Source organism: Amblyraja radiata, chromosome 8, assembly GCF_010909765.2.
Source record: "Amblyraja radiata isolate CabotCenter1 chromosome 8, sAmbRad1.1.pri, whole genome shotgun sequence".
NCBI classification, from domain to species: Eukaryota; Metazoa; Chordata; class Chondrichthyes; order Rajiformes; family Rajidae; genus Amblyraja; species Amblyraja radiata.
In genome coordinates, this window is record NC_045963.1 from 80401595 (window position 1) to 80428686 (window position 27092).

At 46.2% G+C, this 27092-nt stretch overlaps 1 protein-coding gene and 2 long non-coding RNA genes across 3 annotated transcripts; 1 reads left to right on the forward strand and 2 right to left on the reverse strand.

Annotated features, from left to right (window-relative positions):
* Nucleotides 1–1327: 1327 nt before the first annotated feature.
* Nucleotides 1328–7936, forward strand: LOC116975790. Its single transcript, XR_004412777.1, has 3 exons — nucleotides 1328–1614; nucleotides 5805–5809; nucleotides 7925–7936. It is a non-coding gene; the product is annotated as an uncharacterized LOC116975790 (long non-coding RNA).
* On the reverse strand, nucleotides 4879–8913 carry LOC116975791. The gene is made up of 3 exons (XR_004412778.1): nucleotides 8714–8913; nucleotides 6651–6656; nucleotides 4879–4890 (listed from the first exon to the last, which is right to left on the reverse strand). It is a non-coding gene; the product is annotated as an uncharacterized LOC116975791 (long non-coding RNA).
* A 6392-nt stretch (nucleotides 8914–15305) lies between these two features.
* LOC116976538 lies at nucleotides 15306–17561 on the reverse strand. Its single transcript, XM_033026427.1, has 4 exons — nucleotides 17335–17561; nucleotides 16737–16969; nucleotides 16178–16332; nucleotides 15306–15413 (listed from the first exon to the last, which is right to left on the reverse strand). Exons 1-4 carry the CDS (start codon nucleotides 17559–17561, stop codon nucleotides 15306–15308), a joined length of 723 nt encoding a protein of 240 aa, XP_032882318.1.
* Between the last annotated feature and the right edge of the window lie 9531 nt (nucleotides 17562–27092).

Genomic DNA, 27092 nt, shown 5'->3' on the forward strand with positions numbered 1-27092 from the left:
AGAGAGAGAGAGAGAGAGAGAGAGAGAGAGAGAGAGAGAGAGAGAGAGAGAGCGCTAGCTGGAGATGGAGTTGCAGCTAGAGCTACAGCTGTAGATGGAGCTGGGGATGGACTTAGGGCTGGAGCTAGAGCTGGAGCTCGATTTGGAGATGGTGCTGGGGCTAGTGCTGGAGATTTATATGGAGGTGGAGCTGGAGCTGGAGCTGGAGATGGAGATGGAGCTGGAGATGGAAGATGGAGCTGGAGCTGGAGAAGCAGTTAGATCTGGAACTGGGAATGGAGCTTTAGCTAGAGCTGGATATGGAGCTGGAAGTGGAGCTAGAACCAGAGCTTTAGATGGAGATGGAGTTAGAGATGGAGCTGGAACTGCTGATGGCGCTAGAGCTGCAATGGAGGTGAAACTGGAGACGGAGCTGGAGCTAGAGGTGGAGGTGGAGGTGGAGGTGGAGCTGGAGAAGCAGTTAGATCTGGAACTGGGAATGGAGCTTTAGCTAGAGCTGGATATGGAGCTGGAAGTGGAGCTAGAACCAGAGCTTTAGATGGAGATGGAGTTAGAGATGGAGCTGGAACTGCTGATGGCGCTAGAGCTGCAATGGAGGTGAAACTGGAGACGGAGCTGGAGCTAGAGGTGGAGCTGGAGGTGGAGGTGGAGCTGGAGGTGGAGCTGGAGCTGGAGCTGAAGATGGAGCTGAAGATGCAGCTGTATTCTCGTGGATTTTGAAGAAACAGCAGCAAAGAGATGCCCACTCCCTCGGCCCCGCCCGCTCCTCAGCACTTCAACTCCCCCTCCCATTCCCATTCCCCCCTCTCTGTCCTGGGTCTCCTCCATTGCCAGAGTGAGCAACAGCGGAAATGGGAGGAACAGCACCTGGGGACCTTGCGTCCGGATGGCATTAACATTGAATCCTCCCAATTTTGTTAGCCCTTGCTGTCTCCTCCCCTTCCTTAGCCCTCGAGCTGTCTCCTCCCATCCCCCAGCCCTCGGGCTCCTCCTCCTCCTCCCTTTTCCTCCCTTTTCCTTCCTTCTCCCCGCCACCCCCTATCAGTCTGAAGAAGGGGTTTCGGCCGGAAACGTTACCTATTTCCTTCGCTCCATAGATGCTGCTGCACCCGCTGAGTTTCTCCAGCATTTTTGTGTACCTCCCCTTTGATGTCTCGTTTTCACACCTTACACTCCCTAATCTCAGATTCAGATTCAGATTCAATTTTAATTGTCATTGTCAGTGTACAGTACAGAGACAACGAAATGCATTTAGCATCTCCCTGGAAGAGCGACGTAATCTCTGTGTCTCCCTCTTCCCTGACTCAGTCTGAAGATGGATCTCGATCCAAAACGTCACCCATTCCTTCTCTCCAGAGATGCTGCCTGTCCCGCTGAGTAACTCCAGCTTTTGTGTCTATCTTCAGTGATTTAAAAACACGCTTCAAGAGCGCCTGTGGGCGGGTTGAGAGCGTCGCCGAGGCGGGGACTGGGTGACGTTTCATCAACCTGGCACCGAGAGGCTGGCGGCCGACATTACTCGTCAGTGGCGCTTTTGATCAATAAGTCAGTGGAAACGAATTGAACTCAGCTGCCGATAAAATGTGTTGAACGTTGCGCGAAGAGGGTAACACGGTAAGCAAAGTGCGCTTTACACGGGTTTAACTCAAAGCATAAAGCATGTTAAGAGATTATATATTTTATACACACGGAGCCCCCGCCTCTGGTACCTTTGCCTCTGGGCGTTGCTTTGGCCGCCATGACGCAGCGGGGCTGCCGCGACCGGGCGCGCGTGCGTGCGCGGTGACGTCAGCGCCGGCTGGGCTGGGCTGGGCTGTGAGCGAGACGACGGTTTGGGCCAAGGATCCGACAGTTGCAGGAGCTTTGGTTTGGGTGACGTCGGCCTCGCGGGAGCGGCCGTTGTACCGAGCGGGCGGGCGGTGCGGGCACGTGGTATGTACTATCTGTATATAGTGGTATATAGTGGAATTAGTATTTATGGTTATTTAAACTACTGACATCAGGAAAGCGCTTTACGTTGTGACTGGACAGTCGTCTATTCCACCCTCTCTACAAGCTTCGTTCACAGTGTTAACCCTGGCAACGTAATCGGGTGGTTCTCAATACTGTGTGTGTATCGTCGTTGCCCCCCCAATCCCAGTCTGGTGTGTATGAAATTAATGAGACATCTTGTATAAATCAGAAATAACACGCGTTTGCTATAGCTGTTTACTTTTTTTTCCAAGGCCGAGTGAACATTGATGGTGACACATCGAGACGCGAGTGTCAGTAATGTAATGAGTCAAAAGTAAACACAGATTTATGCAATTCCTTTCCCATTCTCTGATTTGTAGTTCATACTTAGTAATTGCAACATTTTGAGATTAATTTATTGTTGAAAAGTATCACACGGTCATGGTAGTTGGTGTTGCTGACTACACTATGAACGTCCTTTCCAAAAGCTAGGGTACAGTTCGATTCTCAAATACCCCATTGAGAACATTGGGCATTGTCTCTGGCCCTGTTACGCTACAATGTGGAGAATTACATTCTACATTTAATTTTTCTCTTTGCTCTACCCATCATACTTGAGTTTGACTTGATTGTATTTATGGACTTTTTGGCCAGCGACGGTGAGGTGAGTAGTCGGCACCAGAGCCCCCGGTCTTCCTGTTGGAGGCCGCTTCTCGTTGCAGCCCCAACGACAACGGAGACCCGACAAAGAAAAGGTCGGGTCTCCCGTGCAGGGATAGATTTAAAAGTTACCCCCCCACACACATACCCCAACAAAAAATAACAAAACTACATAAAAACATAGACATAAAATAATAAAAACGCAGACGGACTGCAGAGGCCGCTGCTGACGAGAGTCGCGCCGCCCACCGTCTTCTTCAGTAGGCCATTAAAGTCCCTTGTAAGGAAGAGTCTCGACTTGAAACATCATCTGTCCAATCCCTTCACAAATGCTGACTGACCTGCAGAGTTCCTTGACTAGTTTTTGTTTTTTTGCCCATTAAAGCCATCTATGGCCTGTAAGCCAAGAATGATGAGCTTACCAAGAACATACAGGTAGTCAGTGCCCACGAGAAGGAACACTTCAGTGTGACTCTGTCCTTAACATGGGCACCCTTGATTCCATTCTACAGCAGCCTATTTGAAATTACATTGGCCTTATTCCTGACTGACAAATATAAGGCTCTACTACAACTCAAAACAAGAAACATTGGAGGTATCTCAAAAGTCAAAGTCAAAGTAGCCTTTATTGTCATTCAGACCTTGCGGTCTGAACGAAATTTCGTTGCCTTGCAGTCCTACATATAGTAAAAAATGGCAAAAACACACAAAAAACACAAATTAACATCCACCACAGTGAGTTGAATACTCCTCACTGTGATGGAAGGCAAAAGTCTTTGTCTCTTCCCTTCTTACTCTCCCTCTGCGCCGAGGCGATCCAGGCTTCGGATGTTGTGATCTCTCATGAAATCTTAAAACTAGGTTATGAAGAAATTCAGTCGCAAATACTTTTTCGTCCCCCACATTTTGGAAAAGGAGGATAGTTCAAGAGACTTCTGACCTGTAATCATCTGCAACATCAAGAAATTAGATTGTGATAACTGCAGAAGGATTTCCTCTGACAACAACAGGGAAAGGTCCAGAAGAAGGTCCACCTCAACAAAGCTACTTTCTGAATCAGTATAAATGTTTCTCTCTCTCTCTCTTTTTTTTTTTTTTTTTTTTTTTTTAAATTCCAAGACTTTATTCAACACATCAAATAATACAACAGATCACATCATACACAAAACGATATTACATTATACCAAGTGTCATTATAGTACAACATTACAATCATTATTCACAATACTCTCAACCCCTCGCGGTGACCAGCGCCCACGGAATACCTCCAAAGACCCCGTGAACACTGCATGTTCCCTCTCCAGGGACACACGTGCACGGACGTAGGCCCGAAAGAGGTGCAAGCAGCCGACCCTTGCCTGACCATCCATCGCCTGCTGCCTGGACCCGCGTATGGCCATCTTGGCCAGGCCCAGGAGTAGACCGACAGGTAGGTCCCACCCTCCCACTTGGCTCTCCCCACAACCTGCCTTGTGTCCAAACACAAGAATCGTAGGACTAAAATGTAACCAGAACTTTAGCAACAACCCCTTCAGATATTGATACAGGGGCAGTAGCCTCTCACACTCCATATAAATGTGGAACACGGTCTCTTCCTCGCCACAGAAAATACAGGCAGCGGACGAGTCCGTGAACCGACTCAAAAGTTTGTTACATGCCACCGCTCCGTGCAGCACTCTCCACCCCAGGTCCCCAATGTAAAGGGGGACAACTCCCTTGTAGAGGGACCCCCACTGGGGACCTTCCCCGCCTTCAGGTGGTAACACCGTCCGCCATGGAGTGTCGGGACGGGAGACGAAGGCAAGGAGGTGCAGAATGTGCAGGAACATTCTATACAGTGAGCGTCTCTTCGCGTCACGAAACGGCACGCTACTCATCTCCGAAAGGCGGTTCAGGTTGTGTGGAGCCGGTGCCCGAGATATGTCCCGGAACCGAGGCCCGATGAGCAGATCTGACGGAGCGGGTAAGAGCTCATTCAAAACCACTCTAGGCTCGCGCCTCTCCTCGACACCCGCCATGATTTGGTGAGGACCGGCCACTCCCGCAGCCGCAACATCCCCCTCCCCTCGTGGAGCAACACGCTGGCTGAAAACAACCAGATTCCTCACTCTTAACACATCCCGGTAGAAAACAGGCAAGCCCCTTAGGGCGGGTCGACTGATGCCCGCCTCCGGGAGCCGCGAGACCCCCCTTAGACAACGACCCCGTCGGAAAAAATATGTGGCCAAAACGTGCCATCTGGGGGGGTTCTCTATACACATATACCTCCTCAGAGTCCTGAGGCGGAGAGCCGCCACCTGGGTACGCACGCATACCAAGGACTGGCCACCCTCCTCTAACGGGAGACTCAGGACCGCTGCGGAAACCCAGTGCTTCCTATTTCCCCAAAAGAAGTCCACCAGCTTCTTCTGTAAAGCATTTACAAAAATGGAAGGCGGGACAAGAGTAGCCAGCCGGTACCATAACATGGAGGCCACCAACTGGTTTATGACCAACACCCTCCCCTGAAAAGAAAGAACTCCAAGCAGGCCTGACCAGCGCCCAGCCTGGCAACCACTTTCGTCTCCAACTCCTGCCAGTTTGCCGGCCAAACATCCTCAGTGGGACTCAGGTACACCCCCAGATAGAGGAGGTGCGTGGTGCTCCACGCAAACATTACCATCTCCTCTGGCAGGGAGTCCACCTGCCACTGACCCACTAAAAGTCCAGAGCACTTGCTCCAATTAATCCTGGCAGAAGATGCAGCCGAGAATATCTTCTGGCAATCACGCATCCTCCGCAGGTCACCAGGATCGGTGAACATGAGGAGTACATCATCGGCATATGCCGAAAGAACCAACTCCACCCCCGGGCCCGGTAGGGCCAGGCCTGTCAACCTCCTCCGAAGAAGACACAGGAACGGCTCCACACAGACCGCGTACAACTGACCTGACATGGGGCACCCCTGACGGACCCCCCTCCCAAAATGAAAGGGAGCCAACAACGCACCATTAACCTTCACAAGGCACTCCACTGCAGCATACAAGAGGCGGACCCGAACGCTTGCAACGTCCCGAAAAGGTATTCATGCTCTACCCTATCAAAAGCCTTCTCCTGATCAAGAGACAGAAAAGCAGCTGACTGACCAGTTCCCTGTGCTAGATGAATCAGGTCCCTAACCAGGTGGATGTTATCCTGAATGGACCGACCAGGGACTGTGTAGTGAATCAACTGAGACAGCACGGAGCCCAGGCGATTTGCCATCGCCCGTGCAAAAACTTTATACTCTGTGCATAGGAGAGAGACCGGGCGCCAGTTTTTCAACAGGCGGAGTTCCCCCTTCTTGGGCAGCAGGACAACAACTGCTCTGCCACGAGAGGGGCATCTCCCCGGTCGCCAGGCTCTCCCCCAGAACCAACATGTAATCACCCCCCAGGATACCCCAGAAAGCTCTTACAAACTCTACCGTCAGCCCATCCAGCCCGGGGGACTTACCCCTCCTGAGCTGATGCAATGCACGAGTCAACTCCTCCAAAGATAAAGGGCCATCAAGAATATCGGCCACCTCCCTATCCATAATCGGTAGACTCTCCCACAGGTCCTGCTGAGCTTCCCCACTGACTCCACCTGCGGAGAACAGGGATCCATAAAAGGACCTGACCAAGGCACTAATCCTCTCTGGATCCGTGACAGAGGAGCCATCATCTGCTAGCAGCTCCACGAGCTGTTTGCGGGCTCCCCGCCCTTTCTCCAGAGAGAAAAAGAAAGGCGAAGCTCGATCCAGATCGTGCAGCATCTGGACCCGCGCCCTCACATAAGCGCCTCGGGACCGCTCAAGTTGCAGGTTCCTCAAGGCTTCCTTCTTCTCATGAAACACACCCCATTCACAAGATTCACCTCCAACCTGACCCAGGCGAGACTCTGCGTCCATCAGCTCCCTCTCAAGCTTCTCAACCGCTGAGTCCCGCCGCCCGGTCGACCCCCACGTGTATTCCTTACAAAAAATACGGATGTGCGTTTTCCCCACATCCCACCACTGCCTAAGGGAAGAGAAGCACCTCTGCCTCTCTCTCCACCTCACCCAAAACCGACTGAATGACTCCCGGAAACACCGATCCTCCAGCAGCCGGTTATTAAAGTGCCAGTACGCAGACCCGGCCCGAGCGCACGCTGGATTAAAATCAGCACGCACCAGACCATGGTCCGAGCATGGCACCAGCTGCATTGAGGCCGCTGAGACACGGGAAACAAATGCTAGGGAAATATATATTCGATCAATGCGGGAACCACCGCCCTCAGACCTCCGCGAAAAAGCAGTGGAGTCTGGGTTGAGGTCCCGCCACGCATCAACCAACTCAAAAGAATCAATCAACCCTCTCAGCTTCTTCGCTACAGCAGGGGCACACTGAGTACCAGTACGATCTCGCACCTCAAGTGTGCAGTTAAAGTCCCCCCCAAGGAAGACACACTCTCCCCAATCAATAGTGCTCAACAGAGCACTCACCTCCTGAAGTAGGCCGGCCTGCATCGTGCCGGAGCTGGGGGCATACACGTTAATGAAATGCAACGGCATGCCATCCAGGCTCACTGCCAGATGGAGCAAACGTCCTGGCACAACTTCTTGCACTTTTATAATATTGGGCAGGAAATTCTGAGCCAACAGAATGGCCACCCCACTCGAATTTGAGCTAAGATGACTCATATAGACCTCACCTTCCCACTCCAATCTCCAGGTGGGTTCATCACTGACAAAAGTATGCGTCTCCTGCAGAAAACACACTGCAAATTTCCCCTCCCTATTTCCCCTCCCTAAGGACCGATAAAAGCTGGAATCTGCGAAAACTCGCTCTACTCCCGTTTAAATTCAGGGTAACTAACGTGAATGCACTGGTACATTAGCTCTCTCTCTCTCTCTCTCTCTCTCTCTCTCAGGTGCAACACCCCTCCCTATACCGTTCAAAAGGGAACTGCAGATGCTGGAATATCGAAGGTACACAAAATTGCTAGGGAAACTCAGCGGGTGCAGCAGCATCTATGGAGCGAAGGAAATAGGCGACGTTTCGGGCCGAAACCCTTCTTCAGACTGGTCTGAAGAAGAGTCTGAAGAAGGGATTCGGCCCGAAACGTCGCCTATTTCCTTCGCTCCATAGATGCTGCTGCACCCGCTGAGTTTCCCCAGCAATTTTGTGTACCCCCTCCCTATACCCCTCACTCACGTGCATCCAGGGACCCCAGGATGCCCTTCCAGTTGAGATTATATAATAATCCAGATCCAGATTATATTATAATCTATATAATATGATTATTAAGGGTTTGGACACGCTAGAGGCAGGAACCATGTTCCCAACGTAGGGGGAGTCCAGAACCAGGGTTACGCCATTTAGTACGGTGATGCGGAAACATTTTTTCACCCAGAGAGTTGTGTGTCTGTGGAATTATCTGCCTCAGAGGGCGGTGGAGGCCAGTTCTCTGGATACTTTCAAGAAAAAGCCTGGTAGGGCTCTGAAAGATAGCAGAGTCAGGGGATATGGGGAAATGATTGGGGATAATCAGCCATGATCACATTGAATGGCGGTGCTGACTCGAAGGGCCGAATGGCCTACTACTGCACCTATTGTTTATTTTTGAAACAGAAACATAGAAAATAGGTGCAGGTGGAGGCTATTCGGCCCTTCGAGTCAGCACCGCCATTCATTGTGTTCATGGCTGATCATCCCCAATCAATAACCCGTGCCTGCCTGCCTTCTCCCCATATCCCTTCATACCACTAGCCCATAGAGCCCATACACCATCCACCGCACCCAGCCTCCCGATGTAGTCTCCTACCATCGGCAACAACAAGTGCAGATCAGACGACTGATCCGCCTAATACTTGCACTCAGTCGACCAAGGCCCGCCAGATGTCCTGGTTGCTAGGCTCTTTGAACCCCCTCTTCTTTGACTGACCCTCCAATCCGAAGCCACCTCCATCAATACGAGTGAGGCCACACTCAAAAATGGAAGAACACCTTATATTCCACTTGGGTATTTAACAACCCAACAGCATGAACATTGAATCCCCCCATTTAGCTAAATGTGGATGAAAGGGTCACAGATTAAGATTAAGGGACAGAATGCCTACAAATGATTGAACGGATCACTTCCAGACTAACAAAAATGTAACCCAGGTATCATTGGTTACTCTCACGCTTGCCAGCAATGTTGGCAATTGCTGGCAAGCATTCTGATCGATATGTTCTGCAAACAAGGATAAATGAGAAATATACCAAGTTAAAAGTAGAAGAATAACATTTTCTGATCAGCACCAAAAGTACAAACTAATTATAATAGATCACCTTGAGTGCCTCAATGTGATCTACTAATCTCACACTCTTGTACTTAAGTATGGTTGTGCCCCATTTACAACAAGATTGTTACTGAACTGTGTACAAAACATGAGTTTCACTCTACCTGAGACAATAAAATACCATTGAATCTAAAGCACTTGATGTCAACCCACAGCAGAGACTGCTTCGCAAGTTTGACTTCTATGGTATTCGTTCCAACACAAAACAATGGATTTCCAGTTCCCTGACAAAATGTCATCAGCGTGTGTGTGTGAACGGAAAGAGCTCCAATTGGCATCCAGTGTTGAGTGGTACACCTCAGGGCACAGTACTTGGCCCACATCTGTTTTTGCTTTACATAATTAATAATAATAATTAATAAACTTTATTACAGACTCAAGGTCCAGACAAGGGGCAACATTACATTAAAAATGCATTGCATATCAAATATCATAAATACATATAAAATCTTGGTATGTCACTTATAAAAACATCATCATTTATATTAAAAAAAACACAATACATAAGTTAAAAATCCAGATTAAAAGATAATTAATGTCCTACAATGAGACAACGATAGCAGTGTCTCCACAGCTGGGATTCATAGCGTGTAGTGCTAACCCTTATGTTTGACAAGGCCCCAATAAGCACATTTTTAGAGTCATTTATCCTGCAAATGAATTTATACATGTGGTGTCTTAGGATAGCTTCTAAAGTACTGACTCCTGCAGCCACAAACATATTACTGGCACTACACCATCTAGGTTGCCTTATCAGTGTTCTCATGGCATCGTTATATGTCACCTTTAGTCTCTGCATACTTGTCTTTAAATAGTTCGACCACAGGCGCGCAGTGTAGAGTGGTGTGCAGTATGCTCTAAATAGCGACATCTTCACCACAGCTGCACCCGCACCAAATTTATGCAAGAGAATATTCGCCTGTACATACAGCATGCGTCGTTGCCTATAAATATCCTCATCATCTGTCATTTGTTCTGTAATAATATGCCCTAGATGTTTTATCTTATTACAGACACTAAGATTATTGTCAGACAATTTAAAATCAGGATATTTTAGACATTTATCTTCTTTGGTACTACAGATCATAACAGCACTCTTACTAGCATAATATTTAATGTCATGTTCCACACCATACACAGAACATATAGTAAGAAGCTGCTGGAGACCAGCGCTAGATGGACTAAAGACCACAAGATCATCTGCATACATAATATGGTTCACTAAAATATTACCAATCACACACCCAGTGTTGCAGGCTTTCAATTGTTTAGACAGATCATCAATATATGGATTAAAAAGGACTGGGGACAAAATTCCCCCTTGTCTAACACCATTGCTAACCCCAAATGGGGCTGAGACCCTATTGCCCCATTTTAGCTGTTCGGGAGTTTCCATCTACAGTACATGGTAGAGATGTTTTGCAACTGCTGAGAGCTCTCATTTCCTTCCAAAAATCTGTAGCATTGTTACTTAGCAGCTTCTTAGCCATGGAAACAGCCATCATAGCTTGCTCATTTTTACAGATGAAGCGAACAGCATACTTATACCTTGCATTAGTGAGCATCTTGTTCTCAAACACAGGCCCCTGTCTGGGTCTACCTGCCATAGCCCATGATTTGGTGGCTTCACAGACTTCAGTATGATACTTAGCTACATACTTATTCCAGTCAAGTCTGATGATAATAAATGACATCCATAAAAAAGTTGCAAGCACGACCAGACTATTCGCTGATGATTGTTTGCTGTACCGTCCAATTAAGTCAGCTGATGATGAAGATGCTCTCCAAAAGGATCTCGATACAATGGTTGAGTGGTCACAACAATGGGGCATACAGTTCAACCCTTCCAAATGTGAAACCATGCGTGTCACCAGAAAGGAATCCAGGCGAAACATCTTACAATATACTTGGTGCAACCTTTAAAGAATCCAAACGAACCAAGTATCTTAGCATCAAATTGCAGAACGATCTGCGTTGGAATGGTCAGACTCATCATGCAATGGTGAAAGCAACAGGTGTCCTAAATTTTCTGAGGCGCAACTTTCATCATTGTTCAACTTCTGTCAAGGAGAAGCTATACTCACCTTGTTTCACTTCACCCTCACACCCTCGCCCACACAGCTGCATCATGGAATAAGAATATTGATGTGAATGTGTCTGCCATTTCTCTTCTCACAAGTCAGGCTGTCCGATAGGTTACAACCATCTATGAGAGAGAAACAAGTTTTACCAAACTTCTGAATTCTCTGGGGTGGAACCCTCTCCAAGACAGATGTGAAGCTCACCGTTTGACCTGTTTTTACAAAATGTTAAATGGTCAGCCCGACATATATTACAAGACCTACACCAAACCCAAATCAATTAAGAGCAGACGAGGACATTCGATCCAATTTGTGATTCCAGCTACCAAGACAGATGTGTACAGCAATTCGTTCTGCCCCCACCCAACCAGATGCAACTAAATTTAAGGTAGCTCTTTCTTCCCAATAACCCTTTCTGGCTTAAGTCCTCCCTCCACCACCTCCAATTTAAATTCCATTTGGAATATTTTGGAGGACCAAGAACCACAAAAAAAACAAAAACAAAGAATCATTAAATATGAGAAACGTAGAAAATGGCTTTCAATATTATGCACCTTTTGGTCACTACTTCATTTCAAGTATTATGTTCAGTTCCCAATAAATTGCTGTTCCCTTATGGATATCTCAGATCAAAATTATTTTTATTTACCTTGCACACTGTGTGGATTTGGTTCACCAGGTTCATCATTTCCTGGATCTTTCCCTAAGGGCACTATTTTTGGTTTCCATTTAGTCCACATTCTCTTCCCTTTGATCTGACATCAAGAACAATAAAGAAAAGTATTTGAATGCGCAAAAACAAACAAAAAACTGTGAATTTTTCATGGCTGGCATGAGGAATTAAAGGGAGTGTTAACAAGCACATACGTTGTCAGATATAGTTTTTGTCCTGAAGAATGGGAGCATTTAGAACTCAAAGGAGAATCAATAAATTGATAAATACAATTTGGAGGATGGAATACAAGACTAGGTGTACAAAATTATGAGGATGAATGCACAGCCTTTTACCCAGAGTAGGGGAAATCAAGAACCAGGGGACAGAGATTTAAGGTGAGGGGTAATATTCAAGAGGAACTGGAGGGTCGACCATTTCCACAGGGTGGTGTGTATATAGAAGGAGCTGCCAGAGGAGATAGTTAAAACATGTACTATAACAGCATTTAAAAAACACTTGGGCAAGCACATGTGGATAGGAAAGATTTGAAGAGATATGGGCTAAATGTCAGCAAATGGAACTAGAAAAAATATTGCTTGGCAAGGATAAGGTGGGCGGAAAGGCCAGTTTCCATGCCTCGAATGGTGAGAACATAACAGTAGTAACTACTGACTGCAGTAGTAAAATGCTAAATATGGCAGATGTGGGCCCTTACAGGCAGAGGCAGGAGAATTAAAGATGGGATAAGGCAGAGAAGTTAAATAATTCCTTAAAGTTTGCCTTAAAGAAATAATACATGTATACGAGAGAACAAAAAGCCAGTTACAATGTGAAATGGAAGGAACGTAGTCTTAATCAATTAAAGTGAAAAGAGTAGTCGTCAGACATAACAATAAACTTTACTCAAGACATGTAATGATGAGGCTCTATAAGGCTCCATAAGGAGGGGTGCATCGCTGAAGCTCTATAAGGCGCAGGTCAGCCTGCATTTGGAGTACTGTGGGCAAATTTGGACCCCTCTGGAGAGGGTCCAGAGGAGGTTTACAAGAATGATTCAGGAATGAATGGGTTAGTACATTAGCGTTTACAGAACAGGCCCTCTATTCGCTGGAGTTTTGAAGGTTGAGGGGGATGACATTGAAACTTACAGAATAATGAAAGGCATAGATAGAGTTAATGTGGAAAGGATTGGTGACCCTATTACCTCTATAGGTTATCAACTGACATGGCAAACAAGACCCTAAGGGCCTAAGCAGTCATACAGCTGCTCCATGTCACTGTAGTTAGCTGGCAAGTCTCCCAAACAACCTGTTTAACAAGAGGACTCCATTTGGCGAGTAGTATCTGGACATTTATGGTATGAACATGTGAGTTATATGGAAGGATTTATTAAACAACAAGAAACATAAGAGATAAGTTAACTCTGGGGATAGACAAAGATGAAAGGTTACAGAAACATTGATGGTTTATTTCAATTCCACAAATAACCATTGTGCCATGAGGGTATAGAAATCCTACAGTTAGTGTCGCTTATTGAAGCAGCTTGAGCTTGCTCACACAGTTTCCCGATGTACATCGCCAATACGTCGACTTGTTTGATAGAATCACCACTGATCTATGAGCTGTTTTATTTTGTGTTTATGCCTATCTGAGTCGTCAGATATAGGGTACAGGTAAAGTACAAAATTCCCTCTAAAGAACCTCACTAGAGAGACCAGACATGCTATCTCCATACACGACCTTAGACCTTCACCACAGACTCAGACATAGAAACATAGAAAATAGGTGCAGGAGTAGACCATTCGGCCCTTCGAGCCTGCACCGCCATTCAATATGATCATGGCTGATCATCCAACTCAGTATCCTGTACCTGCCTTCTCTCCAAACCCCCTGATCCCATTAGCCACAAGGGTCACATCTAACTCCTTCTTAAATATAGCCAATGAACTGGCCTCAACTACCTTCTGTGGCAGAGAATTCCAGAGATTCACCACTCTCTGTGGGAAAAATGTTTTCCTCATCTCGGTCCTAAAATATTTCCCCCTTATCCTTAAACTGTGACCCCTTGTTCTGGACTTCCTCAACATCGGGAACAATCTTCCTGCATCTAGCCTGTCCAACGCCTTAAGAATTTTGTAAGTTTCTATAAGATCTCCCCTCAATTTTCTAAATTCTAGCGAGTACAAACCGGGTCTATCCAGTCTAGCGAGTACAAACCGTGTCTATCCAGACCTGCTGTGTTCATAGACAACTTTAGACCGTCAACCGTGAGACACGGACCTACTGTCTCTGGGCAACTTGAGACCTTCACCAGACCCCCAGACCTGCAGTGTCCATTGACAAGCATTGACGTTCACGGAGAGACCTAGACCTGCTGTCTCCATAGACAACCTTCACATCCCCAGCGCACATGGCACGCTCCTTCCTTGCTCCAAAACCAGAAGACTTGGAGGACCTGTACAGCCGTTATAAGGTGAGTAGTGGAGCCATCCACAGGAGCAATATAGTGAGCAAATTTGGGCCCCATATCTGGGGAAGGATGTGCTAGCTCTGGAGTGGGTCCAGAGGAGGCTTACACGAATGATTCCAGGAAGGAGCGGGTTAACCTATGATGAGCGTTTGACGGCACTGGGCCTGTATTCGCTCGAGTTTAGAAGGATGAGGGGGTACCTCATTGAAACTTTGACCTTTATGGAGACCCAGACCTGCTGTCAACATACACAACCTTAGACCTTCACCACATACTCAGACCTGATGTCTCCATAGACAACCTTAGACCTTCACGGAAAGACTCCGACTTGCTGCCAACATAAACAACTTCGACCCTCAACCATGAGACCCAGATCTGTTGTCTCTATTGTCAAACTTAGACCTTCACCAGACACCCAAACCTACTGTATCCATAGACAACCTTAGACCTTATCCCACAGGGCAAGGGCATCACCTCTATCACACACCATCTGACCTCACTGTCCCTTCACCCTGGATCTCCCTCCCACCAGCAGTGGGCAGCACCTTCACTGAGTGACCCAAACCTGCTGTCTCCAGAGACAACCTCAGACTATCTGCCTCTTTGATGACCCTCGAACTGTCTTTGATCGAACTTTGCTGCCTTTACCAAGCACGAAAAGTTATACCCTTATCATGTATCTATACACGGTAAATGGATCAATTGTAATCATGTATTGTCGTTTTGCTGACTGGTTAGCACGCAACAAAAGCTTTTCACTGTAGCTCAGTACACGTGACAATAAACTGAACTGAACTGAAGCTTCACGGAGATACCCAGCCCTGCTGTCTTCATAGACAACGTTAGACGCTGCACCAGTCCCAGACCTGCTGTATCCTTATGCCCCTGTCCCACTTAGGAAACCTGAACAGAAACCTTAGACAACCTTAGACCACCAGAGGCCCAGCAGGTGAGGGGTGGGGAGAGGATGGGATGGGCGGGAAGGGTGGGGAGGGAGGGGAGGGGGAGGGAGGGTAGGGGAGGGTGGGAAGGGAGGAAGGGGTGGGAGGGAGGTGTGTGGAGGGAGGGGAGGGGAGGTTTCCTACCTGTACTCAGTACTGGGGGTGTGTGAGGAATGGTGAAAGAGACTGCCGGACTCCACTCGCTCCAGTCACCACGGAATTAGGTGTGGCTGGGGCCGGGCCGGGAGCGCACCATCACCGTGTAGCAGGAACCGGCCACCAGCCAGCGCATCACCAGGCTCACCGAGCGCAATGTCACCTCCATCGTCTGGGGAGAGACGGGGGGGGAGACAAACAGGGGGGAGACAGACGGGGAGAGAGAGAGAGTGGAAATGCAGGGGTCACCTAGGGCACTGTCATGTCCACCGTCTGGGGGGAGGGACAGGAGGATACGGGGTGGGTGGGTGAGGGTCACCGATGCACCGGCACCACAGTCCAGGGGAGACGGGGGAGTGAGGAGGTCCGGGATCAGCGGGGGGAGAGTGGATGTACAGAGTGGTCAGCACTAGGCAGCGGGGACACATACACTCACACTCACACATACACACATACGTAGGTGGCAGGACACACAAACACATGTACCTGGTAGGGACATAGATACACACACACACACCCACACTCACAGACAGACACACACTCACAGACACACAGCCACACCCACACACACACTAACAGACACACACACACTCACAGACACACACTCACAGACGGACACACACTCACACTCACACACCCACACTCACAGACAGACACACACTCACAGACACACAGCCACACCCACACACACACTCACAGACACACACACACTCACAGACACACACACACAGAAACACACACAGACAGACACACACTCACAGACAGACACCCACACACATACGTAGGTGGCAGGACACACAAACACATGTACCTGGTAGGGACATGGACACACAGACAGACACACACACTCACAGACAGACACACACTCACAGACACACACTCACAGACACACACTCACAGACAGAAACACACACTCACATACACACACTCACATACCTGTGGGGGGGACGTTTCTGCTCCGTACGACACCTGGTGCAGCAGGTTGATGGCCAGTTGGGTAAAGCGGACGGACGGCACCTCCCAGCTCACCTGTACCTCGCCCGCCTCGGGCACCACAAGCACCGACACGTTATACGGGACAGCCGGCCGCACTGTAGGGGAGGGAGAGGGGAGCGGGTAGATGGGGTGAGTAGGGGGTAGAGGGAGCCACAGTGTAGACACAAGATCCATCACACACCTCTGGAGAGGGGTTGTGGGGAGGGATGTGAAGGGGAATGGGGAATGGGAGAGAATGGGGAACAGAGGAGGAGGGCCTCGTGTGGGGGCGGGGGTCAGACCGAGGGAGGTGAGGGGTCAGGGGTGACTGGTCAGGTCAAGGTTGGGGATCAAAGATTGAGTTTGGAGAGCGAGGGGGGTCGAGTCAGAGACTGAAGAGGGTTGAGGGGTCAGAGGCTGAGGGGTCGGAATCTCGAGGTCAGGGGGTCGGAGTTTCGGGTCAGGGGTCGGGTCGGAGTCACGTGTCAGTCCTGTCTCGGTTCCCTCTCCCGTTACTCACCCATGTGTAGGATCTCTCTATAGATGAGGCACGGCCCCTGGATGTCGGGGGGCCAGTGGGTGCTGGAGGTCTCGTGGGCGCTGGGGGTCCCCTGGGTGCTGGAGGTTCCCTGGGTGCCAGGCACCCTCTCCAGCCACATACACAAGGGGTCCAGCAAGATGAAAGCGGAAATGGGAACACTGCAGCTCCTCGCCGGGGCCTGGATCAGGCAGCGCTCGCTCACCTCCCCCTCACTGTGAGGAGAGAGCACACAGTCACTCACCCCTCATCTCATTCCTCCCCTCACCCCCTGGTCATCCCACATTCCCCATCACCCCCCCCCCCTCAACGTGAGCCAACACCTCTCATCCCTCACTCACCCTGTCTCACCCCTCGCCCACCCTTCATCCCCGACCCTTTACCCCCGACCCCTCACCCACCCTTCACCCGACCCCTGACCTCCCCACATGCGACCTCTGCCCTCCCCATCACCTGTGACCTCTCCCGCCCGTGCCCTCCCCACAACCCCTGCCCTCCATGCGACCCCGACCTCCCATCATCCCTGACCCCCCAAAATCTCTGGGAGTATAGGGGGTGGGGGTGAGGGGTCGTGGGTTACCTGGCGGTCAGGGCCAGGGTCTCCCCAGGGTTGGGGGACAAGGGGAGGTCACAGGTCAGCTGTTCGGTTTTGACGTCGGTGAACGTGACGAAGCAACGGATGGAAGGGAGGTCGAGGTCATCATCTGAAACAGCAAGGTCAGAGCTTAACCCCTGACTGAGGACCCCGCTCACCATCAACCCTAACCCCTGACCCCGCTCACCATCAACCCTGATCCCGCTCGCCATCAACCCTGATCCCGCACGCCATCAATCCTGACCCCGCCCACCATCAACCCTGACCCTTGACCCCGCTCGCCATCAACCCTGACCCTGCTCACCATCAACCCTGACCCTTGACCCCGCTCGCCATCAACCCTGACCCTTGACCCCACTCACCATCAACCCTGACCACTGACCCCACTCGCCATCAACCCTGTGCCCTCCCATGCCCCTAACCCCCCTCCCCCCCCACCTTCTGTCTGCAGCTGCAGTCTCCGCTGCTCTGGGGAGACTCACCTTCCCCTCTGGCTCTCACCGTTACAGTCACAGCTCAGCCTCTATGTCCCAGGGAGAACAATCCCAGCCCCTCCAGTCTCCTCCATTCCAGGCTACCTCATATATCACTTGGGCACCTTACAACCCAGCGGTATGCACATTGATATCTCAAACCGCAAGTAACCCCTGCATCCTCTCTCTCCATCTTTCCCCCACCCAAGTCGTACAAACTTTAAAGTCATCTTGTTGAGTCTCATTGTCTATAACTTGTTTTCACCCAGCACACAGCTAAGCCTGTTTCCTTTATTATTGTTACTTTTATGCATATCTTTTATTCATTGTTCTTTATCTCTCTACGTCGTACACCGTCTATATCTCTCCTTTCCTTTCCCCCCGGCTCTCAGTCTGAAGAAGGGTCGTGACCCGAAACGTCACCAATTCCCTCTCTCCAGAGGTGTTGTCTGACCCACAGAGTTACTCTTGCTGTTTGTATCTATCTTTGGTTTAAACCAGCATCTGCAGTTCCTTCCAACACAAACCTCCTGGTGAATCACTTCTGCACCCTCTCGATTGGCAGCCTGTGCTTCCTGGGTTGCAGCATTGAGAACTACAAGTGTAGTTTGATCAAGGTTCAGCCCAACAGCAACATGAAGTCCCAGCTCCTTCACATGCCTCAGGTTATGGAGGCAAACACACCGAATACCCCCTTGCGTCCCGGCCCGAAATGTCACCTTATCTTCTCTTTCCCCCCGTACTTACCTAGATTCACACATGTATCTACCTCTTGCCGCTGTCCAACGATCTGCCTATCAGTTAACCCCCTCACCTGAGGTCATCTGTCGCCGGCTCTCATTTGTCCGGCCCCTTCCCTCTTCCAGTTCCTTACCCGTCCCTCCACCTCCAATCAGTCCGAAGAAAGGTCTCTTTCCGAAATGTCACCTATCCATGTTCTCCACAGATGCTGCCTGACCCGAGTTACTCCAGCACACTGTGAAACGTCACCTATCCATGTTCTCCACAGATGCTGCCTGACCCGAGTTACTCCAGCACTCTGTGAAACGTCACCTATCCATGTTCTCCACAGATGCTGCCTGACCCGAGTTACTCCAGCACACTGAAACGTCACCTATCCATGTTCTCCACAGATGCTGCCTGACCCGCTGAGTTACTCAAGCACTCTGTGAAATGTCAGCTATCCATGTTCTCCACAGATGCTGCCTGACCCACTGAGTTACTCCAGCTTTTGGTGCCTATCTTTGGTGTATACCAGCAGCTGCAGTTCCTTGGTACACAAATGTTTCTTTGCTATGTAAAACTCCACAAAATGTTGTCATAGTCTATTGTGCATGGTGTGGAGTGCTAGAGTCATAGAGTCTTACAGTGTGGAAACAGGCCCTTTGGCTAACACTGGCCAACAATGTCCCAGCTACACTAGTCCCACCTATCTACATTGGGCCCATATCCCTCCATACCTGTCCTATCCATGCACTTGTCTAAATGTTTTTTAAACCTTGCAATAGTCCATGCCTCGACTACCTCTGGCAGCTTGTTGCATACACCCACCACCCTTTGTGTGAAAAAGTTAATCTTCAGATTCCTTTTAAATCTTTTCCCCTTCACCTTGAACCTGTAGCGCAGACCCCCCAGTCCCGGTGAAAGAGTTAGTTATTAATTGATTGTTCTCATATTTAAGCTTTCCTGTGTAAAAGGCCAATTGTAATGCATGATGGGATTTGGACAACTCCCATCGTGACAAGGTTTTTTTTTTAACAAGTTGAACAGTTCACAGCTCTCTTACAAGTTTTTTTATGTAAGTTGAAGAGGTTAATCAGATAAGAAGGGGCCCAGAGGATGCAATTTGGGATGACTGGCTTTTGGCAAAGAGTGAAAAACAACTCCATATTTGGAGGTGGATGATGGTTTTTGTACATTACATCATGCAATTGGTTTTATATCTGTACATATATAAACTCGCGTTTTCTGGTAATTCTTTGTGTGTGCTGCTGGAGATTCAGACGTGAAACTGTTGCCTCTGGGTCTCTGGGTAGCGTTGCTGATTAGAGAGGAGATTAACGCAATGGAAAGGAAGGACATTAGTTTGCAGGATGTGGAATCGGTATGGGTAGAGCTGCGAAACACTAAGGGGCAGAAAACGCTGGTGGGTGTTGTGTACAGGCCACCTAACAGTAGTAGTGAAATTGGAGATGGTATCAAACAGGAAATTAGAAATGCGTGCGACAAAGGCAAAACCGTTATAATGGGTGACTTCAATCTACATATAGATTGGGTGAATCAAATTGGCAGGGGTGCTGAGGAAGAGGATTTTTTGGAATGTATGCGAGATAGTTATCTAAATCAACATGTAGAGGAACCAACGAGAGAGCAGGCTATTTTAGACTGGGTATTGAGTAATGAGGAAGGGTTAGTTAGCAGTCTTGTTGTACGTGCCCCCTTGGGCAAGAGTGACCATAATATGGTTGAGTTCTTCATTTGGATGGAGAGTGACATTGTTAATTCAGAAACAATGGTTCTGAACTTAAAGAAAGGTAACTTTGAGGGTATGAGATGTGAATTGGCCAAGATTGACTGGCAATTAATTCTAAAAGGGTTGACGGTGGATATGCAATGGAAGACATTTAAAGACTGCATGGATGAACTACAAAAATTGTTCATCCCAGTTTGGCAAAAGAATAAATCAGGGAAGGTAGTGCATCCGTGGATAACAAGGGAAATCAGGGATAGTATCAAAGCGAAGGATGATGCGTACAAATTAGCCAGAAAAAGCAGCATACCGGAGGACTGGGAGAAATTCAGAGACCAGCAGAGGAGGACAAAGGGCTTAATTAGGAAAGGAAAAATAGATTATGAAAGAAAACTGGCAGGGAACATAAAAACTGACTGCAAAAGTTTTTATAGATATGTGAAAAGAAAGAGATTAGTTAAAACAAATGTAGGTCCCTTGCAGTCAGAAACGGGTGAGTTGATCATGGGGAACAAGGATATGGCGGACCAATTGAATAACTACTTTGGTTCCGTCTTCACTAAGGAAGACATAAATAATCTGCCGGAAATAGCAGGGGACCGCGGGTCAAAGGAGTTGGAGGAATTGAGTGAAATCCAGGTTAGCCGGGAAGTGGTGTTGGGTAAATTAAATGGATTAAAGGCCAAAGTCAGCATGGATTTACAAAAGGTAAATCATATCTGACGAATCTTATAGAATTTTTCGAGGATGTAACTAGTAGCGTGGATAGGGGAGAACCAGTGGATGTGGTGTATCTGGACTTCCAGAAGGCTTTCGACAAGGTCCCACATAAGAGATTAGTTTACAAACTTAAAGCACATGGCATTGGGGGTTCAGTATTGATGTGGATAGAGAACTGGCTGGCAAACAGGAAGCAAAGAGTAGGAGTAAACGGGTCCTTTTCACAATGGCAGGCAGTGACTAGTGGGGTACCGCAAGGCTCAGTGCTGGGACCCCAGCTATTTACAATATATATTAATGATCTGGATGAGGGAATTGAAGGCAATATCTCTAAGTTTGCGGATGACACTAAGCTGGGGGGCAGTGTTAGCTGTGAGGAGGATGCTAGGAGACTGCAAGGTGACTTGGATAGGCTGGGTGAGTGGGCAAATGTTTGGCAGATGCAGTATAATGTGGATAAATGTGAGGTTATCCATTTTGGTGGCAAAAACAGGAAAACAGACTATTATCTAAATGGTGGCCGACTAGGAAAAGGGGAGATGCAGCGAGACCTGGGTGTCATGGTACACCAGTCATTGAAAGTGGGCATGCAGGTGCAGCAGGCAGTGAAGAAAGCGAATGGTATGTTAGCTTTCATAGCAAAAGGATTTGAGTATAGGAGCAGGGAGGTTCTACTGCAGTTGTACAGGGTCTTGGTGAGACCACACCTGGAGTATTGCGTACAGTTTTGGTCTCCAAATCTGAGGAAGGACATTATTGCCATAGAGGGAGTGCAGAGAAGGTTCACCAGACTGATTCCTGGGATGTCAGGACTGTCTTATGAAGAAAGACTGGATAGACTTGGTTTATACTCTCTAGAATTTAGGAGATTGAGAGGGGATCTTATAGAAACTTACAAAATTCTTAAGGGGTTGGACAGGCTAGATGCAGGAAGATTGCTCCCGATGTTGGGGAAGTCCAGGACAAGGGGTCACAGCTTAAGGATAAGGGGGAAATCCTTTAAAACCGAGATGAGAAGAACTTTTTTCACACAGAGAGTGGTGAATCTCTGGAACTCCCTGCCACAGAGGGTAGTCGAGGCCAGTTCATTGGCTATATTTAAGAGGGAGTTAGATGTGGCCCTTGTGGCTAAGGGGATCAGAGGGTATGGAGAGAAGGCAGGTACGGGATACTGAGTTGGATGATCAGCCATGATCATATTGAATGGCGGTGCAGGCTCGAAGGGCCGAATGGCCTACTCCTGCACCTAATTTCTATGTTTCTATGTTTCTAAGTCCACATCCGTCAGACATTAAATTAAAGATTTGTATGGTCTTAAGAATTTGTACTTTGTCTATCTTTTTAAGTGAACTTTTTCACTGGCAACATCCTTGTAAATCTTCTCTATACCCTTTACAACTTGACAACATCTTTGCAATAACATGGTTCCTAGAATTGAACCCAATACTCTAAATGCGGCCTCACCAACGTCTTATACAACTGCAACATGACCTCCCAACTTCTGCACTCATCTACAAACAGCTACAAACAGTTGTTACCAGCTATTATCAGGCAACTGAACCATCCTCTCACCAACTAGAGAGCGGTCCTCACCTCCCATCTACCTCATTGAAGGCCTTTCAACTATCTTCAATTTATCTTGCACTAAATGTTATTCCCTTTATCCTGCAACTGCATAATATGTATAGGAAAGAACTGCTGATGCTGGCTTAAATTGAAGGTAGACATAAAATGCTCGAGTAACAGCGGGACAGACTGCACCTCTTCTCTCCAGAGATGCTGCCTGTCCCACTGAGTTACTCCAGCATTTTGTGTCTACCTGCATAATATGTATGACCTTATTGTAATCATGTACAGTCTTTTCCTAGACAGGATAGCACTCAACAAAAAAGCTTTCCACTATATCTCGGTTCACATGATAATAATAATAAACTAACCTTCGCTACATTCTCATCTTAGTGATTTCTACATAAAAGACAAGGAGAACGGAAAGCGAACCAAAAAGTGCTGTTGAGCCAAAACCAAAGAGGCCAACGTCAGGCAACGCCGTGGTAGTTGGAGACTCCATTGTGAGAGGTACGTACAGGGGTTTCTGTGGCAACAGACGGGATTTGAGGATGGTGTGCTGTCTTCCTGGTGCCAGGATCCAGGATGTCATGGACAGAATGCAGAAAATCCTCAAGGCCGAAGGTGAACAGCCGGAAGTGGTAGTGCATGTCAGCACAAACGATGTCGGAAAGAAGGGGATGAATATTCTAAAGCGTGACTTTAGAGAGCTCCGAAAATGCTGAAAAGCAGGACCTCCAGGGTGGTTATCCCGGTTTGCTTCCAGTTCCTCGTGCTGGCCAGAGCAGAAACAGGGAGATACAGGACCTGAATGTGTGGCTGAGGAACTGGTGCAGGGGGCAGGGATTTAGATTCTTAGATCACTGGGATCTGTTTTGGAGTAAGGGGGAACTGTACAAAAGGGACGGATTGCACCTTAAAAGGTGGGGGACGAGACTTCCGGTGGCGCCATGGAGCAGTGAGAGGCGCAGCATTAAGCTCCGCTCCCGTTAAATCGCTGAAAAAGTCGTTTTGGAAGACGGGACCGATTAAAAAATACAAACCGGAGCTACTTGGCGTCGCGTAAGTGACATCATCAGAAATCGCCGCGAAATAACGGAGAATAACGAGTTTTAAATGAGAAAGAGGAATCAGCCCCAGAGATCTACAAGACCTGCTACAAGGCTCTTTCTGAAAGAACTGGGTAAAACTCTGCATACAGCAGCAGAAGAAATTTCAGAAGAGGAATCTGAATCTCAAAGATCAGCCACTGAAATGGCTTCAAAGGAGAAACAGATGGAGCAAATGGAACAATCGGTAAAAGCCTCAGTAATGAGTGACTTTGCTAAAATGATACAAGATGGGAACATTGCATTGGAGAAAAACCTGTCTAAAAAAATTAAGCATGGTAACGAGGAGGTCATTCAGGAAATCGCTACTCTAAGGAAACGTGTTGAAAAAATTGAGGATGATTTAAGTACAGAAATCAAACGGGTTGAAAAAGATTCCAACGAGAAGTTTGATGCTGTCCTCAAGACCACTAAAGCATACAACACGGTTATGGAAGATATGGAATACTAGATTATTTGAAGATGCATTTAGATATACAGACCCAAAGTTTTTTTTAATATATATCACGCGGTTTTGAACTGGCCTTTCTTCCTTCTTACAATATTTGATCAAGGGAGCAGAGCTTAATGTAAATTAACATCTACAGAAGTCCTTAAGAACTTAGCTACCACCAATAATAGGTGGTTATTTTTTTAATAGTATCCTTATTTTTAGATACTGTGATATCACTTTAAAAAAAAAAATTTATATCACGTCACACTTTTTTAAGGTTTATTTTGAAAGGGATATGCCAACAAAATCTAATAATTGCAGATGACCACCCAACACCTAGAGGTCTGAGGTATTGTGTTGCATCATATGACTTAAAGGTATCAAAATGATTCACAATACAAGACGATAAACAAAAGAAAATTGGAGGAATCACGTTTTGTAGCTGGAATATAAGGGGCGCTAATGAGCCAATTAAAAGGGGTAAGATTTTCGACCAACTAAAATCATTCAATGCTGACATAATTTTCTTACAGGAAACACACTTGAAACGTCAAGCTCAGACTAGACTGAAGGCAAATTGGATCGGGCAAACATACTACTCTTCATTACTTCTAAATCTAGAGGCACTGCAATTATTATTCGTAAAGGTATACCATTTAAATCAAAGAATATAACAGATAAAGAGGGGAGGTACGTTATAGTCACGGGAGAGATTTATTCTACCCCACTTACTATGATAAACATTTATGCTCCTAACTTTGATAATCCTCAATTCTTTAATAAAATTCTGGATATAATTTCAGAGATTAATTATCAAAATGTGATAATTGGGGGAGATTTCAATTGCATTTTAGATCCATATCTGGATAAATCTGCAAAACAAAAGAGGATTAACATAAAATCTAAAACTAGTGAACTCTTAAATACATATATAAAAAACACAAATATAACATAAAATATATATATGACTTATGGAGGATTGCTAATTCAGTTGGAAGGGAATATTCTTTTTACTCAACGGTACATAAAACTTATTCGTGTATCGACTATTTTCTAGTGGATACGAAATTAATTCCGTACACAATTAATCCTAAATATCATAATAGCATCATTTCTGATCACCCTCCGCTAACTTCTTTCTTAAAAGTAGAAGGAATGTCTAATAAAAAATCGTCTTGGAGGTATAACTCCCCAAATTTTAAACAACCCACAAGGTTGTACATATTTAAAACAACAGATGGAATATTTTTTTTGAGACTAACGATACTCCAGGTATTTCACCGTCTTTATTATGGGAAGCTTTTAAGGCATTTATCAGAGGAGTTATAATTTCATATCAAGCTTTTCAAAATAAAAAGAATAATACTGAACAAATGCAGCTAGAAGAACAAATTAAACAATTAGATATAGATAATGCTAAAGACCCAACCGTAGATAAACATAATAAGATTATAATATTAACATTTAAACTAAACAAAATTCTATCTGCAAGAGTAATAAGACTATTTCAAATTACAAAACAGGAAAATTTTGAATTTGGCGATAAACCACATAAACTTCTGGCACGTCAACTGAAAAACGGTAAAAGGAAAATGCGATTACCAAAATTGTCAGATAAAGGCGAATTGTTAACATTACCTAAAGACATTAATAAAAGATTTGCTCAATTTTATCAAAACTTATATACATCTAAAACTTCAACAGATAATACTAAAATCATAAATTTTTCAGACAATTTTAATCTCCCAAAACTTAATCTGTCAGAACAAGAGGGATTAGGAGCTCGGGTCTCAGTCAAAAAAATAGAAGAAACAATAAACTCGCTGAAGAACGCTAAAACGCCAGGACTGGATGGCTTTAGTAATGAATTCTATAAAAGATTTTACGAGATAATCTCACCACGCTTACAGAAACAATACACACACACTTTCAAAGAACAGACATTACCAGAAATACTAGCCGAATCAACTATTACACTTATACCTAAAAAAGATAAAGATCTAGAACAAACTGGTTCATATAGAGCCATAGCACTGTTAAATACAGATCAGAAAATATTAGCGAAGACCCTCGTGAGAAGATTGGGTAAATATGTTAGTAAATTAATAAATCAGGATCAAACGGGGCTTATACTCATTCAACAATTTGAGACGTTTGTTTAATATAATGCACTCACATAAAATTGAAGAAGACCTATCAATTATTTCATTGGACGCAGAAAAAGCATTTGACCAAGTGGAATGGCAATACCTTTTTAGAGTATTGCAAAAATTTCAAATGGGAGAGAATTTTATCTCATGGGTAAAATTATTATATGACAAGCCGAACTGCTAGAATACTGACCAATAACATAAAATTTCAACTATCCAGGGGCAATAGGCAGGGATGCGCATTATCGCCCCTGCTATTTGCTCTTGTGATAGAGCCCCTAGCAGAAAGAATAAGAACACATCAGAATATCCATGGTTATAATACCAAAGCAGATGACGTATTAGTATACGTCACAAAATCGCAAATCAGCATACCAAATATATTAAATTTAATAGCGGAATTTGGTTCCTTTTCAGGATATAGAATAAATTGGAATAAAAGCGAAATTATGACGATAAAACCTCAAGACCAACACACTTTTTAAAATTTCCCTTTAGAATTGCAACACAAAAATTTAAATATTTGGGTATCCAAACTACCAGAAAATATAAATCTTTATTTAATGCAAATTATATGCCTTTACTAACTAAATTAAATGCGTTGATTAAATTTTGGAAAACACTTCCGATGTCTTTAATAGGCAGAATAAATGCTATAAAAATGATTTTTCTACCACAAATTTTGTATTTATTTCAATCAATACCAATATACTTACCTAAAAATTATTTAACAAACTTCTCTGATCTTACAAATTTTTTTTATTTTTTTTTCTTCTTTTTTTTATTAGAAGTACGGTAAATTACAATAATACACAACACATA